The following is a 12,914-nucleotide window of genomic DNA, read 5'->3' as shown; positions in this document are numbered from 1 at the left end:
TAACAAGATTGTCAATAAAGATAGCACAAGAAAAAGACAGCATGCCTTCTACACATCTGCCTTCTTAAATTTTTTTGAGCAAATCGAGGTAAATCCTGCTTTTGAAAGTTCTTCATAAATGTCCTTAATGCTGCAGAGGGTTGGAGCTGATGGCCTCCTCTCCCCGCACAGCACTGATAGCTTTCAAAGACTTGGAAAATGTGAGCATTTCCTCATAATGAAGCCAAAAGTATATGGGTGGAACTGCAAATACTGGCCAGAGAGCTGTGACTGTCGCTGTGGCTGTGTGTGTGTGGCATTGCATCAGGTCAGAGAGAACCAAGGTGTGGAAGGAATTCCTGAGTTTGTTCTAAGAAGGCAGAAAGGTGTACAACTAGCTGGAAGGGCCTGAGGGAAGAGGATATCTCTGTCACCCAGGTCATATTTAAACCCTTCTAAGTAGGTGCAAATTTAGTATCTTTTTAAGAATTACCAGAAAGGGGGATTCTACTATCTCTATCGATAACCTATCCTTTTATCTTAAGTTAATATTAGGAGAAGTCAATCCCATGCTTCATCTGCAAGCATTGTTCATTTGCTCTATTTTATTTGCCCTTTGCTGGACACTTAAAAAAAGTCCTTTTGCAGTGATGAAAACAACTATTGTTCTATTGATCCAGAAAATGGATTCTACAAAAACTCATGAATCAAAAATTCATTTACAAGTTGGCTGTTTGCATCTTTGCAGGTCCCATGGGAAAAAGGCCACACTCAAAAGCCTATTTGATCCCAGGTATATCTGAGCCTAAAAGAGCCTCAACACCCCTTTAAATCCTCTCTTGGAAAATATTTTAAAAAAACAAAACAGCAGAATAGCCTTTGAAGAAGTATAAACCAGTATTGTCTAGGACACACTAGATTTTGTGATAATATGTGTAAATTTATCTGTTTTTCCCCAAGTGATTTGTATCTGCATAGTTCCTTTGGGTCTGGGTCCCCTTAAAATCCACATCATTGGCTTCCCCTTTGCCTGAGTCAGCATGGCAGCCATAGCTTGGCAGGAAGGATGGTGTGACTAAGAGGAAGCCTGGGGAAGAGCAGGAGGCCAGTGGCTCTGCCAGCTTTGAAGGATCACACTGCTCACAGTTCATGCACTCAGAGAAGCTCTCTCTGTTTTTTGGTGCTCCTTCTCTTTCTGGTCCATTGTGATACACAGACTACAAGCCATTGAATCCACTGTCCAGCACCCATGAGAAATGCTCACTTGAGCCTTGCAGGTTGGACTAGACTCCCTAAGGCCTTACCAACCCCATAACAACATGTGTTATTCCCAGGAATCTGGCTCTTGTAATTGTCTTCAGGGTGCCTACAGCCTAGTTGGGGAAGGCAGTACTGTACAAAAGCAATTACAGTATGCCCTGTAGTACTAGATAGCACATGCACAGGGGAGACTTAGACGGAACATTTAAATCAATCTCAAGGAGTCAAGAAAGTCTTCAGCCTCAATTCAGAGAAGTTTGTCTTGGGTGCCAATCTGGAGTGGCATTTATTCCCAGAGATTTTGCAGGACCTCAGTATATACTAAGAGATCCAATCTAGATGAAATTTCCATAAATTTTTAACACCTAGAAATGTTACCCAGAGTACAAAAGACTCAACTTTACTGACCAAAACCAACTCATAAGACCAATTATTAAGGTAAAGAATTCCAGTATTACTGTGTTCCTTTGAGGTGCTCTTGAAGGAAAGCATCGACTACCAATGTATCTCTCCCTAGAAAGGAAAAGCAAAATGTTTAAGAGCTATTAAATTGTTGTCGAGCGAGAAAAAGAAGAGAGAACATAAGCCAAGACATGCTGATGACAGGTTTTTGCCTCTTAAATGAGTGAGTGGAGTTGGCTTCCATTCTGTTTGCGTATTTGCTCTTTTAAGCCTACTTTACATGACAGCACTCAGATTTTAGCTTGGACAACCAGACAGATGCTGGTTCCATTCAGCCATAGGGCAGCACTTCCTAAACCTAGTGGTGTACTGGAATCACCCTGGGAGTTTGTTAAAATTCAGATTCCTGGGCTCTACACTGAGATATTCTTATTCAAAAGATCACAGTGGATGTCAAGACTATATTTTCAATACGTTCTCTACAGGATGTTCTTGCAGTCAGTCTGTGGACCAGTGTTTGGGAACCACTAATGCTAGGACAGAGGAAGGGTTAGCTGGGGGACCAGGTGAGATTGAGAAGATGGTGAGTCTAGTATTGAACATGCCATGGGACACCCAAGTGAAGATATTTTGTGGACAGTTGGTTTTAATGGTCTGGAGCCTAGGAAAGAGAGACAGATTTAGAAGCCATCAGGACTTGGATGCTACTTAGGTAATGGAAGAGGGTAAGACTTCCCAAAAGTTATATTTAAATAAAGAAGCATAGAGGCCAAGGACTTAGTCCTGGAATGCTCCTGTCTCTGAGCCAATTTGGTCACACAGAGCTCTTAAGATTCTTTATGGTAGATCTCTTTGATATGGTAGCCAGCAAAGTTTAGATAGTGAGAGTTACCTTTTCTCTCCATAATCTCACCATCATATTCTATAAGTGAAATCAAATCTCAATTTACATTGTGCCACACTGAGACTTTTAAATTAAGCAATTAACAAAAAAGTTAAAAGCAATTCATGAGAACTGTTTTTCACGTAGGCTTGAGAATATCCTATGATTTTGTCCTTTTAGGTGCCTTGACCACCACCCTGAGTGTGAAGCTTCACTCAAGGCCAATGCTTAGAATTCTGGAGGTCAGGTTTTCTTCCCTTATAGCTAGCATCAAGAAACCAGAATTCCCCAGAGTTCAGAGCTGGATGGAAACCATTTAGAACAAGGCAAAATCCTTTCTTGTACCCAGTTCATATAAAGGCAGGAAGAGGCTCTGAAATATACTTAACCATCCACAAATCTTGAATACTTTTAATTTCACCATCTAGAACCCTTTTCAGGTATCAGAATGCTAATTTAATAGTCCACCATGTTTACCAGTTGAAACCCATTTCTGCAGTTCGGTATACTAATTAGCAAAGTATCAGATGTTAACAGAGCTATAGATAATAGAAGTGCTCATTATAGCTGCCTCTGGAGTATAGCTGTTCTGATTAGGATGCTAGCTGACTCTGGACTATGCATATTTTATTGGAATGCTGGCAGCAGTCAGATTGTAGCTTAATCGAAGGAGCCTCCATAAGATAATATGCATGTAGAAACTTTCAAAAGTAAACTAAAATCATAATAAAGGATGAACAAAAAAAAGTAAGTTAGGAGATAGGGCATGGAAGCCATCAGAATAGAGTGTTGTAAAAATATAAAAGTGGTTGAACTTCCGCTGCTACTGAAAGGTCAAGAAATAAAATGAGTAAAATGAGTCCACGGCTTTGACAACAAGGAAGCCAGTGCGGCCTTGCTGAGAATGGTTTCATGAAGTGGTAGCCATGGGAGAGTGACTGTGGTCAGGGAGGAGAGAAGGGAGGGTGGGTATAGAAGGTAGGTACTTTTTTTTAAAAGGAGAAGAAGAAAGATGTGGAGCAGAAACCAGGTTTGTTTGAAAGAAATGTTTTATCATGATTTCCATTTGCTGGTTTTAAGATGGAGGAATCATGTGCATGATTAAATGGAGAAAGTAGCCAATAGAGAAAGGCTGAAAAGCCAGGAAAGAAGGGGAAAAAAAAACAATCACCCCAGGCCCAGAGGAGTTCAAGTGGATGTGATCATTTCAGTGAAGAGGAGAACATCACTTCCAGAATGAGAGAAGGGAAGAAAGTAGTTGGGGGAGTGGGGTGGGGGTCAGGTAAGTTAGATTTGTGTTTAGATGGGTTTCTGGTATAGGCTAGTGTATGTTTTGTGTATAAAAAGGACAACTCAGACTCTTAATTAATTTTTAATTTGGTTTGAACAATTAATGTTCAATTTATTAAGGTTCCAAATACAAAAATTCAGCTCATCCTAGGCTTTCTATTCATTTCACAAATCTTACTCTGTTTAGAAGTCTAGCAAAATTGAACAGTCACTTTCAAGGGAGTTTTTGATTAATGCTTGGTCCTTTTTACCAGTTTAAACATATTCAAATATTTTTATATTCCATTCACAAATGTAATATATCCTATTTCCTTTTTAAGTATCTCATTTATGGACTTAAACAAAACCTTGCTGAGAACTTAAGAATTGCTATAAATCTACTAAATTAAATTTTTAAAGTGGACCTAAAGACCTTTTAGATGTTATAAAACTATAAACTTAGGATGATTTCAACTTAAAATCAGAAGTCTAATAATTCAGTTATTCATTTTAAATTGGTTTTCAAAAATTGCCACTCTAATCGGTCAAGTTCCTTAAATATTAATAGTAAAGAAGAGACCAAATATTCATGAAAATATTAGTAACATGACTTAGGTGCTTTAAGACTTTCTATATTTAATTTTAAATCTTCTCAGAATTGAATGATTCATAGTCACCAAGGAAGAAAATTACCTGAAAATAACTCAGGCCATTTTCAAGCAAATATTTTGACAGAACTGTAGGGATCCAGAGTAATTTACCTTCTCTCCAATGTCCCCTGAGCCCCTTTTTAGAGCAGCTCTGTCATGAGTTAGGAAACTTAAAAAGGGTTTGTTTCACAGCTCCCATTGCCAACACTCCTAGCTATAAGTTATGCAAATTAGAATATTAGAATTAGTATTTGATTCTTGATCTGAGGAAATATAGGACAACCAGGTTGATCTTTGATCGTAAGACAGCACCTATATTCCCATCTAAGTGTCACAGACTTTTGACCTTAATGGAATTCTAAGATTTGTACATTTTTTTCTATTGAATGATACCTTGGAACTTGATTGCCTGAAATAAATAAATGTGTTTTCTATGTAATGATAAATACCTTTATTAAAATGGAACAGCTGCTATGCAAATGTCTTTACTATTTAAGGAACTTTGAATTTGATGGAATCTTGATTCTGATCACTCCAAGTCTGATTTGCTGTTGTAATATGATGTCATTCTTCTGAGAGTTTAGGGGAGGAGGCAGGAAGTGAAGAGAGTTCTCATGAGGTGGCTTCTGTTTCCTCTGTGAATTAGGATGTGAAGATTTCTTGTCTGTTAAAGGAAGTGGAGGGGTTTACGTGGGGTGAGTGTGAGAAAAAAGTTTTACAATAACTGTATTTGGTAATGGGAGATCTTAGTAGATCCACGCTGCCTACTTCATAGTCTCGTAAGTGTGCAGCATTAAAGCCATGTAAAGTGGAGACAATACTCAAGATGAGATATATTTATAATTCATATTGAACATCTAGTTTATATGGTTTTTATATTAAATGTGCACACTTAATCATTTGAGTATTTGCCATTGACACAAATATTCTTTGTAGCTGATCATGAGGTCACAGATCAATGTCAAAGGGACTTTGTTAATAAAGCAATTGAAGTCATCATACTGCAAAAATTTCTAGACTCATTTAACATTTATTTCCATTTTCTAGTCAATTACCAGCTGTCAGAGTATGTTAAGTATTATCAGAAGTTCTCACCCCTAAGTGTATTAACTCTCCCTAATCACACAGGTAGTGATTTGTCCCATGAAAGAATGATATTAATCACCAACTTACAGCTGTCTTCATGATGGTATAAAATTGCCACTGCTTCCATTGTAGAAGTGAAGTAAATCAATGTAGACACCAAAATTAAAGCAGATAGTCATGAATCATGAGTGTTTCCATTCATATTAACAAGCTTCTCATTGTTTCCAGACAGAAAAAACCTGGAAGCCAACTTTCAAAGCTTTTTGCTTCTTAGTGTTAAAAATTTAGTTTCTTATTATTATTACCAGTTAACATTGATGGAGTATTTATTAGGCACTATGGTCAGAGCTTTATATGAATTATTTCTTTTAATTGTCACAATAACCCTGTGAGGTTATTGGTTCTGATGCTACCATACCTTGCATTTTGTAACGAGTAAATAATTGCTTTAAAGACTTGAGAAATTGTTCCCCAAAATGGTAGAGCCTAGAGTCAAACCCAAGCACTTTAATTCCATAACCTTTTCTTTTGCCCTGTAGTCTACACTGATGGATGGTGCTTGATATTTTTTAGGTGAATCAGTTAGGAATGTGTTTGGGTGCAAGTAACAAAAATCCAACATATAGTAGCTCACAAGTTAGCAATTTTTTTTTCACTTAACAGAAAGGATGGAGATGGAAACTACTTATACTGTCTTAGCAGGTCAGCAGTGTCAGGATCAGTGACCCTGTGATTCCCTGGCCTTTCCTTCATGACAGCAAAAAGGGCTGCTTCAGTTTCAGGCATCATGTCCACATTCAGAACAGGAAAGAGGGAGGGGGGACAGTTGAAACCATCCATAGCTATGTAATTTATCGTGAAAGCAAAAATTTTCCCTTTTCTGTCTGTGATTAATACTGCTTCATATGACCACCCTTACCCAACAAAGATGGAAGGAGTTGGGGACTAATGGATCAGGCTTGGGTCAAAAGTTACAAAATTTGCAGACTGTAGGTAGTTTTCACTTCCTCCTTAACTTTCTTTCTTCCTCTCTCCCTTCCTCCCTTCCTTCCTTCCTTTCTTATGAAAGAGCTGTGATTCTCCAGCTCCTAATGTATTAACTCCTAATGTATTTTTGCCCATTTTCTAGAATGTATTTCTGCATAAGGGAAAGCTGTGGTTCTGCTAATTGAGTCAGGGTTCATTGGTGCAAGTAAGAAGAACTATTGTACACCTAAGAAAATGGATGAATGTCAGCCATTTATTCAACAAATAAATGCCATGTACTCTTCCTATGCTATGTGCTCTTTTAGGCTCTGAGGATACATCAGTGAACAAAACGTTTTTAAAAAAGAGAGCTGGACTGACTGACTGATTGTGGAGGAATCTCATGGAACCCAAAGATCAGCAGGCAGCAGGGCCTTGAAAGACAAGAACCAGAGACTGAGAAGCCACCAGGGATTCAGACAGCTTCTCTGAGCATATCTCCTGCATTCTGTTCACTCTGCTTTCTCTTAATCCGTAGTCTGCATGGTGGATAGAATACGGTCACCCTTCATTGCCTGAGTTTTCATCTTCTATTCAAGCTTCCAGCTCAAACTGAAACAGAATCTCTCAGTCCCAGTCCAATACCTAGGCAAAAGAATTCGAATCCACAGAGCCCAGGGACAGTGAGCGACATAGTTACAGAGGTCACTGTGAATGGAATAGACACCTTGACCTGTTGCTGCTTCCTATCCCCAGGTTACTGATATTTTTCTGGACGCTTTGCCTGTCATCCATGCCAAAGCTCCCTCCTACCACCCCAGAGATTTGAAAGTTAACTATACCTTTAAGAGAATATTTGTTCAGCTATATAAAAGACACCTGAGTTTGAAATTTTCAAATCACTCTTTGCCCTGATGTATTAAGTCATTTCCCTCTACCACCCTGGTCCCTGTCTTCCAGATAACGGGAGATTTGGGTCTTGGTTAGTATCAAACCCTGTCTTCTCATTTCAAGCCAAGTCCTCAGAAGCCAACACCACTTCTGATCAATTTGCTTCCAAAGTACATATTAAAATGTGGGTTGGTATATTCTTTTATGGCCCATGTAAACTACAAGCCAATGAGAAATGGTTGTTGGTGATTTTTAAAAGTTTTTTTCTTTTTATTTCAACCAATGGGTATTTCTCCACTCAGGGATAAACTGAATTGCTGATCTTGTGGCTAATCTCTGTTTCTACAGGCTGTGGATTCCCCTCCACATGGAGGAGGATGGGCAGGCTGGGGCTCCTGGGGCAAATCTCTGCTCTCATCAGCATCAGCCACAGTAGGTAAGCATTATATGTTGCTTTTAAATGGATGAAGTTCACATACCTAATAGGATATGACATTTTGATCACACCATGTGCTTGAGAGAGTTTAACATTAGCCCATGGGATAATAAGAGCAAGTCATTTTTAGTGCTTACTGTTCCAAGTACTTCATGTATGTTAATACATTTATTCCTCAAACTAACCCTGTAAGGACGGATTCCTATTTCCTCCATTTTAGAGATAAGGAATCTGAATCATGGGCTAAGACCTTGTCCAAAGTCAGGAGTAGCTGGGTTGAGATTTGAACCAAGTTGTATGGTTTTTAAACATTATATTATATTGCTTCTTAAAATATAAAATTTTTTATAGTATATTTATAATATATTCTCTTTTATAATATATCCTTCAAGCCTTGTATTTATCATCCTGCTGTAATGTTTTAAAATGTGTAACTAACCTACTCCCTAAAAGGATTTGAGGTGTGTCCACAAAAGGCACTTGGACAACAGAGCAATGAAATACAAACTTAACAAATATGCAGGTGTGAAGGATATCTATTACACACACACCCTAAACTAATAGAGTCACTGTAGCTGAGCATTGACCTTAACTCTGAGATTCTCAGCTACCAATAGGTTATCTATTTATCTTTGAACAACAAGCCAAAACTTAGTTTATCTAGATAAATTAATTTCCCTGGTATTAAATTTCTGAAGAAATTTCTTGTATTGGCTCCTATACAAAGAGAAAATATATTGGGCAGTGTCTTCATCAGTGCACGTTTGCCAAAATATTCTTCATGTGACCATTCCTGTATACATTCTTCATGAAAACTGAAGGTATAACAGTGACGTGTCTAAGATAATTTAGCAAAGGCATTTCATGCTGAAGGTGGAGAGTAAGGAGAAGGACGGGGAAGCCGCAGGTGACATAGCTGACTTAGGTACCCTCGAGGCCATGGCCATCTTATGATGGGACATGAACTGGTCCAGTTCGGTTACTCCTAAAACCTGGAAGGATGGGAAGGGAGACAAAGGCCTGAAGGTCTCTTTCCCACTCCAGTGTATGGTCACAAACAGTTTAAAGGCCAGATATTTAATCTGATAGAATTTAAACTGCCTGGAAGAATGGATAGATTGCATTTCTCCATTTCCATGTCTGTCAGATGTCAGGAGAGCTCTGGCAAGAAGTAGATGGTGGCTAAATAAATGTTGACCTCTCTGTCGTTGAAGAGAGGTATGCCATGGATATTTCAATACAGCTGGCAAAATTAACGAAGTTAAAGTGGAGGAGCCTGTTTTGTTTTCTGAACAGGACAGAGTCTCTTCACAAGAGGGTGACAAGCACCTGCAGGCATCCTGCTTCCTAGAGAAAATATTTGAGTTTTTAGTGGCTGTCAATTGAATCTTGTCACTGACAGCACTTGGGAGTGGCATGTTTTTTGAGCCCAAAACTGAAAGTATAGAGTCTAAAAGTTTTTGAAATTGACATTAAGTCATGGAACAGTATGTAATATGGTCACCAAATGATACAGCTCTCCTCATGGCTCATGTCGTAAAACATTAAAGTGTTCTGGGTGCTTCCAGATATAATGAAGCCCAGAACTGCCCCAGGTTATAATGAATTCTGTGCTTCAGAAGTTTCTATTATAGACAAAGGATTTACCATTTACTTTCTCATTAAAATTTTACATATAAATCCCTTCCACAGGAAATACAAAAATCAACTGTCCTGGGGGTAGCACTTACTTACATGTGTTTTTGTGCACTTACAGGTGTACCTGCCTGTAACTGCTCTGCCCGGTTGGTCTGTTTGCTATTGTTTCTCATCAGTCCTTGGCTACCCCTCATCGTTTGACTTTGGGCTTTGCTGGATCCTTACAAAGTTTTCCATCCACTAACTGACAGCTTGCCTGTTGAATTTACTCTCCATTATCTTCTTAGATGTCCTGCTGTAATCTGACCTTTGCACGAATATTGCCTAGTGCAGCCTTGGTCCAGTGGCCTGTGCTCTAAGGCCTCTGGGTTTTGTTACCTGGTTCAAGCATAACCTGTAGATGATGCTGGTTTTATACTGCTTAAAAAGCAGGATGTGATTCCTGTGGCAAGTCCCACCCCATACTGGTAGGCATTCATATTTTAAGTTGGTCTAAAGTCAGCGTCTTAATATGTAGCCGGTGCTTGTGTTTGGTGTTATTCTTGAAGTTTCCCCTTTGTCGAAGGCACCTGAAAAATGATAAATGTTGTATCTTGTTAATGTCACAACCACTTAAAACTTCTGATGGTTCTTACCTGGCTCTGTGCAGTAACTGATCCAGAGGAGCCGAGGGAGATCACTGCCCATGGGCCAGCATGATCACTGTACTAGCCATTATGGCCACTTTCCTGCCTGTGGTTGGTGGAGGCATGTTTTCTCTGAGAGAGTATGGCATTGGCACATCATCCCATAAAATATCAGAATGGAGTTCAGTATACCCTCTTGTAATCATTTTTATTGCCGTGTAACAAATTTAGAGGCTTAAAACATCATACACCAATTATCTCACAGTCTGTGGGTCAGAAGTTCAGGTACAGGATAGCTAGTTTCTCTGCTTAGTGACTTATCCAGGCTGAAATCAAGTTGTCAACTAGCTGCTTTTCATCTAATGTTTCAGGGTTATTCAAGTTGTTGGCAGAATTCAGTTCCTTGCAACGGTAGGGCTGACACTGGTTTTCTTATTGGTTATTGGCCTGGGGTCACTCTCAGCTCCTAGAGGCTGCCATCAGGTCCTTCTTCAAAGCCAGCAGGACAATCTCTCCTGCTTCAATCTCAATCTCTCCCCCTTTAGGAAGGCCCAGTTAAAAGGTGCACCTGATTCGTTCAGGCCTATCCAGGATGAGCTCTCCTTGGATTAACTCAAATTCAGCTAAGGACCATAATTACATCTGAAAAATCCCTTTGTCTTTGCCATACAATGTGACCCAATCAGAGGAGTGAAACCCCATCATATTTACAATTCTGCCCACACTCCAAGGAGAGGGGATTACACAGGCTGTGTATACCAGGCGGCTGGAATCTTGGGGGCAGTCTCTCAGCACTGCCTACCATACTTCCCTTTTCTGTTTGAAATCCCTATCAGTTACACCACCAACTGCAGAGACTGAGTCTTTTTCATGGTTCTACTACATGTTGGAATTTTGAAAGGTGTTTGAATCTTGGTATTTTTCTCTTGTTTCACTCACAATGGCCAAAAGGCACACACACACAGGAGAGATTGAAGACATTTTGAAATGCTGATGCTCATTCTAAGACAGAATCCTGTTGACAATTGAAACTGTCTTTAGAAAAGTAGAGATTAAACTTGTTCATCACCACTGGTCATCACAACCCAAATGAATGTAATAGCAATGTAACTAAATACCATCCCTTAGGTGTCCCTGAGGCATATTTTGAAGATTTCTGGTCAAGATGTGCTGTGACTTTACATAGTAATAGTAGCTAAAACAATAGCAGTATGTACCTTAGAAAAGTATCTTTGCGGCCTTGATAGACAAGTAGAACTTGTAGCATAAGGGGAGGCTGAAGTTGTAGATCCAAGGCTAGAAACAGTCAATGGTCAAAAGATAAACAGAGGTAACAAGAGTCCTGCAAATGGAGATGTGCTAGAGTTGGACTCACAGCCCTTAACAGAGGGCTGGAATAGGGTTCAACCATCTGTGGACAGAGGCTTTAAGAAGTTAAGGGTGCCATCCTGGGTTATGGTCTGTGGTTTTTGAACTGCTAAATTGAGATTAAGAGAAGCATAATATGCACTCGGGCTGTGCAGCATCAGCAGGTTATTATCACAAGGCAAAGAAACTCATGGGAAAACAGAGCACTTGCAGCAGTAGACGAGCTCTTGAAGGTTTATAGATTGCCTGTGGGAAGTAAAGAAAGAAAATAACCACGTATTCCATTGCAACTGATTCACACTCAAAAAACCTCATATTACCCTGGAGTAATTCCAGTTACAGACAGGAGTGCAAAAGACATAGTCCAAAACAGGACACAGAGCTGTCAGTTGAGCACTGGAAATAGAAACCAGTACTTCCTATGGTTGCTGAAAAACTACATTCACAATAGTTAGAACTGTTTAGAGTTGGCAAGAAAGTAATTGGAGAGTGGAAATCTTTGGAAATGGTACTCTCTTGGAAAGAGCACTGCATCAGGAGTCCTAAGACCTGAGACCTGGTCCTGACTAAAGGACTGTCACTAAGTACACCATGCCCTTGACTTCTCTCAGACTCAGCTTCCTTGTTTGAAAATAAATGGATGGGGGAACTTGAGAAATTCTGATTCCTTCCAACTGCTGGAATATGATGATTCCATAGTCTGTGGCTATATAAAGAAGAAGAAAGAAATTTGTACTCACTGTGCTAGTGAAAAAATACAGAAAATTGCCTTTTTGCTACTCTGTATCTTTATATTTTGTCTTTTGCCTCACTCTCTTGGCCCCAAAGTTAAAGGAAAATGAGAAAAAGTGACTTTCCCAATACTGTATAAAATAAAACATTTCTCAACCAACAATTATTTTGGAGAGGCCATAACTCACACATTTCCTCCACTACCATCGCATTCTAAGACTTGATCACCTGCCACCCATGCCTTTGAACAAGTTGATAAAATACAATGAAAATGGTTATTATTAAAGACCTAGGCAGAAACCAGAGGAGCATGGAAAATGTAAAAAGGAAAATTTTTGATGATAATTTCAAAGTGATGTTGTGAGAATCAGATGTGATTTCCCACAAGCATCTTAGAGACCTGACTTATGCCTGGAAAATATGGCCAAGCTAAGTGATAGACCAATAATCAAAATGAAAGTCCACAATGCTAAAACATATACTGATATACCAAGCTAAAGATTCTGTTGTAGAACAGAGCAGTTTTATTTCTGGATACCACAAAAGTCCTAAAAGTTTATTTAAAATTCCTGTTTTGACAGTTTTATGCATCTGATCACCTTATGCAAGAGTACCTGCAGAGGGAGAGGTTTATCTGATCTGCAATTTACCTTTTCAAAGTTACTATTGCTCCCCTTTCCCCATCTTCTCCTGGAGTTAGTTTTTTCCTTCTGTGCATTTTAATGAAA

The 12,914-nt window shown here is 39.1% G+C and overlaps 1 protein-coding gene across 11 annotated transcripts in view; it reads left to right on the top strand.

Annotated features, from left to right (window-relative positions):
• FAM114A1 (family with sequence similarity 114 member A1) overlaps window positions 1–12,914 on the top strand; it is a 111,341-nt gene that overhangs the window by 10,382 nt on the left and 88,045 nt on the right. For all 11 annotated transcript variants that reach the window (XR_012131760.1, XR_012131761.1, XR_005057077.2 and 8 more), the window contains exon 3: window positions 7,735–7,822. Coding sequence is in view for 8 of the 11 variants with exons in the window: in XM_073237735.1 (XP_073093836.1) it covers window positions 7,735–7,822 (88 nt within the window). In the remaining 3 variants the exon portion in view is untranslated. The remainder of the gene's footprint in view (window positions 1–7,734; window positions 7,823–12,914) is intronic.

This window comes from Manis javanica, chromosome 5 (genome assembly GCF_040802235.1).
Source record: "Manis javanica isolate MJ-LG chromosome 5, MJ_LKY, whole genome shotgun sequence".
Classification (NCBI taxonomy): domain Eukaryota; kingdom Metazoa; phylum Chordata; class Mammalia; order Pholidota; family Manidae; genus Manis; species Manis javanica.
Note: the sequence above shows the minus strand (reverse complement) of the source record. Positions and strands in the feature narration are given on the sequence as shown.